The sequence below is a fragment of the Fragaria vesca genome, linkage group LG6 (genome assembly GCF_000184155.1).
Source record: "Fragaria vesca subsp. vesca linkage group LG6, FraVesHawaii_1.0, whole genome shotgun sequence".
In the NCBI taxonomy this organism is placed as follows: Eukaryota; Viridiplantae; Streptophyta; class Magnoliopsida; order Rosales; family Rosaceae; genus Fragaria; species Fragaria vesca.
The window spans coordinates 7,956,445-7,961,349 of record NC_020496.1 but is presented as its reverse complement, the minus strand read 5'-3'; the positions used below and the strand labels follow the sequence as shown (position 1 = coordinate 7,961,349).

General features: G+C 45.0%; 1 protein-coding gene across 1 annotated transcript; it reads right to left on the bottom strand.

Moving 5' to 3' along the window:
• Positions 1–1,916: 1,916 nt before the first annotated feature.
• On the bottom strand, positions 1,917–4,346 carry LOC101313034 (UPF0503 protein At3g09070, chloroplastic-like). Its single transcript, XM_004302599.1, has one exon. The coding sequence runs from the start codon at positions 4,134–4,136 to the stop codon at positions 2,040–2,042; it is 2,097 nt and encodes a 698-aa protein (XP_004302647.1). The 5' UTR covers positions 4,137–4,346; the 3' UTR covers positions 1,917–2,039.
• Positions 4,347–4,905: the final 559 nt, after the last annotated feature.

The following is a 4,905-nucleotide window of genomic DNA, read 5'->3' as shown; positions in this document are numbered from 1 at the left end:
ATCATGGAGAGAAGCTTTTACATATACAGAGGAGAAATAATCATCTCAAACTTAGTGACTCCAAAAAAAACTTTGATCGGTTTTTATTCCCTTGTAACATGCTTACTGGCCCCATGGTTTAGTTCTTGTTTTGACTATGGGATCTGGGTCGATCAATGTTCTTATGAATCTTGTTTCAATTTGTGAGCTTTTCTGGTGATCTGGTCAAAGTTCATCTTGCCAGGCTCCCCACAATCTAAATGAGTCCAGTTGCAAAGGCGTTTTAGCTCACTTTACATTTTGGTCGATATGTATGTTCTAATCACGCTCGATAATGATTTTCATATGAAATAAACTTCGATATTTCAAAACACTATAAAATAAGCTTTTTTGAGCCGTATCTATATATTTTTCCCGGTAATTTTGGTTGTTAGAATGGTCAAGTACACTAGATCACAGAGAGTCTGGGAGTGGAGAGTGGAGAGTGGAGACTGATAAGTCAAGAAGTGACAATCATTTCTCATTCCACTCTGCATTAACAAATCCATGTAAAATACCACAAGTCCACAACATATTCCAGCCTTGAATCATATATAACTTTCACTCTCTTTTAGGCAATTTTAATGTATTCGAATCAGGTACCAACCTTTTGGCTTTGTATGGACTTTTGCTTTTCTGGATTTCATCCATTTTACTCATTCCAGTAGTGAATTTGACCTTGTGCTTCTGCATTTTGCCAGAGACTTGCTTTCATGCTAACACCTTCCTATTAACTTGCCACATCCCTTTATCTATAATCTTTCCAGCAAAACCCGAAGGCCAAAGACTCCGGCCCGGAAAAGGTGCTTCTTACGTTATGGAAGAAATTCTTGAAGAGTGGAAAATGTGTTTTTCTCAATTTCACTTCTGCAAATTGGACGTTATCGACTATGTATCGACTCTTCCTGACACTTAAATCTTTGTCGTATTCACTTTCGGTCGAGTTGGTAAAGGAATTTTATTTGACCAAAAATTAATAATCCATGTGAAAAGAACTCACAAGTCACAAGATCATTTAATAGCCGATTATGCGAAAATTATGATGGTCGACACTATTGGTTTTTTTATCAATTTCTTCTTAGGAATTTAACTTAATGAATTGCCATAGTTGGAAGTGCATTGATACAAATCACACTTACAAGTTACAAAATTTAAATCCGATTCATACAAACACAGTTCTATCAAAAGGACTACTAAAATAAGCACTTCTTACAAAAGCAATGCGAGAAGAAACATGCATGTATGCTGAGACAAGCAACTGTTTAGCAGGGCCAACAACACCAGAGCAAGACCAGCATTGAGCTCTATTTTTATCAGAGTGGGGTCAAAATGAGGCTCCGCTATGCTTATATGCGGTTCTAGTCTTATACATTCCATCTGAGATAGCAACTGCCATAACATAATTCAGGCAGCAAGTAATTTTCGACAAGGGACTAAATCCAAAAGCCTAACAGACTGGGACAGACGCCCAAAGTTCGCATTGTTTGGTTAATAAAAATCAAAACCATATCTTACTCTATATGAGTATGAAACTATGAATGATTGCTTCAAATAATTTTGGGACAAATTTCCCAGAAAGTTACTGCTCTCTCCAGAATGTGTAACATGCCAAGAACTCGGCAGCCAGACTGCAAATCTTCTTCAGCCTTCTACACCAATGAGGCAAGGACCCAATTCTGTTTGCGACACTAAAAATTTCGATCCTAGAAATTCAGTTTGCTTACACATTGCATTTGCCTTGTTTCGTAATCCAGTCAGTAAAAACCCCAGAATTGGAAAACTAATTTATCCAAATCAAACCCAGAAAAACACTGAAATTCTTGTTATTTGAGCAACAGAAGCAAAGCATGGTACTCATAGGCAAAAGAAACATTTCAAAGTGCTTTCTTTCTCTTTTTCTTATCCCCAACCAACCAACAAGATGCATTTAGGCTTGTGTGGTTTTACACAAAATATAGCGAATTAACCAGGATTAAACTAAACCAAAGAACAAACACCCCATTATGAATCCAATATTGTTTTCAGTACAATCGGAGTACACTTCTGGCGATGGAATGTGCATGATTGGACCTGCTCTTCCCAGCTCCTCCACTCCTCCAGCTGTTCCTCATCGGCGTCAAGTAGAACCGCAAAAGTCCATTGTCAATGTGATTCGGCGAATACCTTGCGCTCCGATTCCTTTCCAGCACAATCTCTTCCTTCTTCTTCCTTCCAATCCCATTCCCATTCACACTCACATTCCCATTTGCATTGCCATTTCCATTCACATTCGGCTCAACAACAGCACCATTCTTCCTCATACTCCCAAAACCCCCACCTCCAAAGCTATGCGAGTTTCTCCAACTGGCACTGCTGTTGCTCCTCATGATCTTTGGATTGAAACTCTTTGATTCCCCATTTCGCTCCCCGCCGCCTCTCAGCTCCGGCCAAGACTCCGAAAACGACCTCTCTACCCCATTAGGCCTACTACTATACCTATCCTCATCATCCTCCTTGTTCCCACTCCTCCTCTGTATGAAACTCCAAATGTTCCACGCCTTGCTCCACCTCCTAGACTTCTGCTTACAATCTTTCCTCTCCCCATTCCCCACCACCGACGCCGAATCCCCGCCGCGTAGCACAGGATCACCGCCACGAAACGCCATCTCAAATGTCTCCGAGCAGTCATCACGTAGAGAGTTCGAGTTAGAATCTCGATCAGGAGCCACCAGCTTGGGCCCATGGAAGTAGTCAGCAGTAGTGGGTGACACCTTTGAATTCGAAACCGACTTCATTTCGTCAATCTCCGCCACCACCGCCGCCGCAGTCTTCCTGATGGAGTTGGACCTGTCAAGGCTCTTCCGCCGCCTGGAAGATGAGTCCGTATAGTAGTTCTGGGTCTGGAGCGACCCGCCAGGAACCGGGTCCTCTTTGTTGATAGAGTTCATCGGCTCCTCCACAGGAATATGAGCATCGATTCTCGAAACAACCACCGGAGCATCCTCCACCACCGAAAGCATCGTCGGCATTCTCGGAAAAGTCCTTCCGATTAGGTACCCGTCCCACGAGGCCCGAGGCTCGTCGAACGAGTATCTCGGGTCGTCGAAAGACATCCGACCCGCGTCGAGCGAAAACCGGGGATCGGTGTCGCATGAGCGCCGACCGAAGCCGTAATCGGCGATCTCCGACTGGGTTTCTCTGAACTGTCGCCCAATGGGCTTCTCCACCGGCAATGTGGCCGATCCGCCGCCGCCGTTGCGCCGCTTCTTGAGCTTCTGCTTCTGCCGCCACTTCTGCAGTTTCTTGCTGAACACCGAAGCGGCGGACCAGAAGCTTCCGGCGATCTCCTTCAGGTCTCTCTTCTTGGTCTGAGCGTCAAGATCTATGTGGTCCTTCATGGGCTTCAACTCTTCTTCTTGAAACTGCACTGTCTCTGATGGTTGTTCTTCCTCTTCTACTATTTCCGGATCAGCTCTGATTTCACTGACATTACCCACATTCGCTTCGTCGGAAAACCTCCCAATTACTCCGTCGTTGTGATTCTGTTCTACCTCTTCTTCTTCGTCTTCGTCGTCTTCTTCTTCTTCTTCTTCTTCTTCCTCCTCTTTGAACTCAAACACCGGACCTCGAAAGCTCGAAGAGGGCTCAGCTAACTTTCTGGTTTCGACACCAATCTCCGGCCCGGCAGCTCCCCAGGTGGGCTGTTCTGTCTTGTTGGGGTTCCGGCCGTCGTCCTGATTGAACAGACACCAAAGCGTACTCCGTCCCCGGACGTCGCAGGACTTCCTCTGCGGCTCGAAGACGCCGGAGAAGCCTTCGTTCTTGGATGCCGAGAAGGACTTGGTGCGTCGGAGCTCAGGGAAGAACGAGGTGGTGGGCCGGGCTTTGTTGTTGTTGGAGGCCCCGCCGCCGCCAATGGAGGGCTTAAAGATGGCCTTAAGGGCAGCGGCGGCGGTGGAGGAAGTCGGGGGTTTTCGGGAAGAAGAGGCAGGGGTGGTGGAAGGGTGCAAAACGGCGAGTCGTTCGCAGAGGCATGAGGGGCAAAAGCCGGTGAAATTCTCCTCCGGGTGGCGGTCGCAGGAGGTAGAGGGTCGGTGGGGCTGCGGCGGGTTTGGTGGTGGGTCCGTGGTGGGATTCATTACCGGCGGTGGCTGTTGACCTTGGTTCCCTCTCTACTGCCACTGCTCATGTTCAGAGGCTTAAGAGTGAGAACGAGTGAGTGAGAGAGAGTGAAAGAGTGACTGTGGATTCTGTGGAAGAAGAAGAAGAAGCGAAGGAACGGAAATTAGGAGGAGGAGTACTGTTTGTTTCCAACGGACAGAGAAACAAGAAAAAAAATGTATGAGAGGAAAAGGAAAAATGGTAGTGGAGTGAGAGAATGAATGAAATTAGTAGAGAGAGAGAAGAGGAGTATGTGGGCCCAGATCACCGTCTAGTGTTTGTGCTTTGAGGCTCTCTTTTTTTCACTTTTTTTTTTTTTTTTTCTCTAGGGGCACTCGCTCGTGAAAAGACAATTTTCTGCCTACTGGCACCTAGTAGAATCCTTAATCGAGGTCAGTGATAGGAGGTCCTGGTTAGGGTTCTGTTTGGCAAGTGGGGGTTGTTTGTTTACCTTTGATTTTGGATATTTTAGTGATTATTGGATTTTAAATTGGTTAGTCGACCATCCAATCAAAATTTTGAGAGTAGATTTTTCTAGATGATTGAGGCTTTGGGCATTTTCTTTGGTGGCAAGTTTTTGATTTGTCACCGAAAGTGATGTTCACTCTTTTCTCTTGTTTAACGATCAATTTTGGATGGAAGAATTTGTGTAATTCGCGTAATATTTGGATTATTTTGTGATTTAGTTATTTATGATGATGAAAATGTTATAGAGAATGATATGTTTTACCTTATGATATGCTCTCA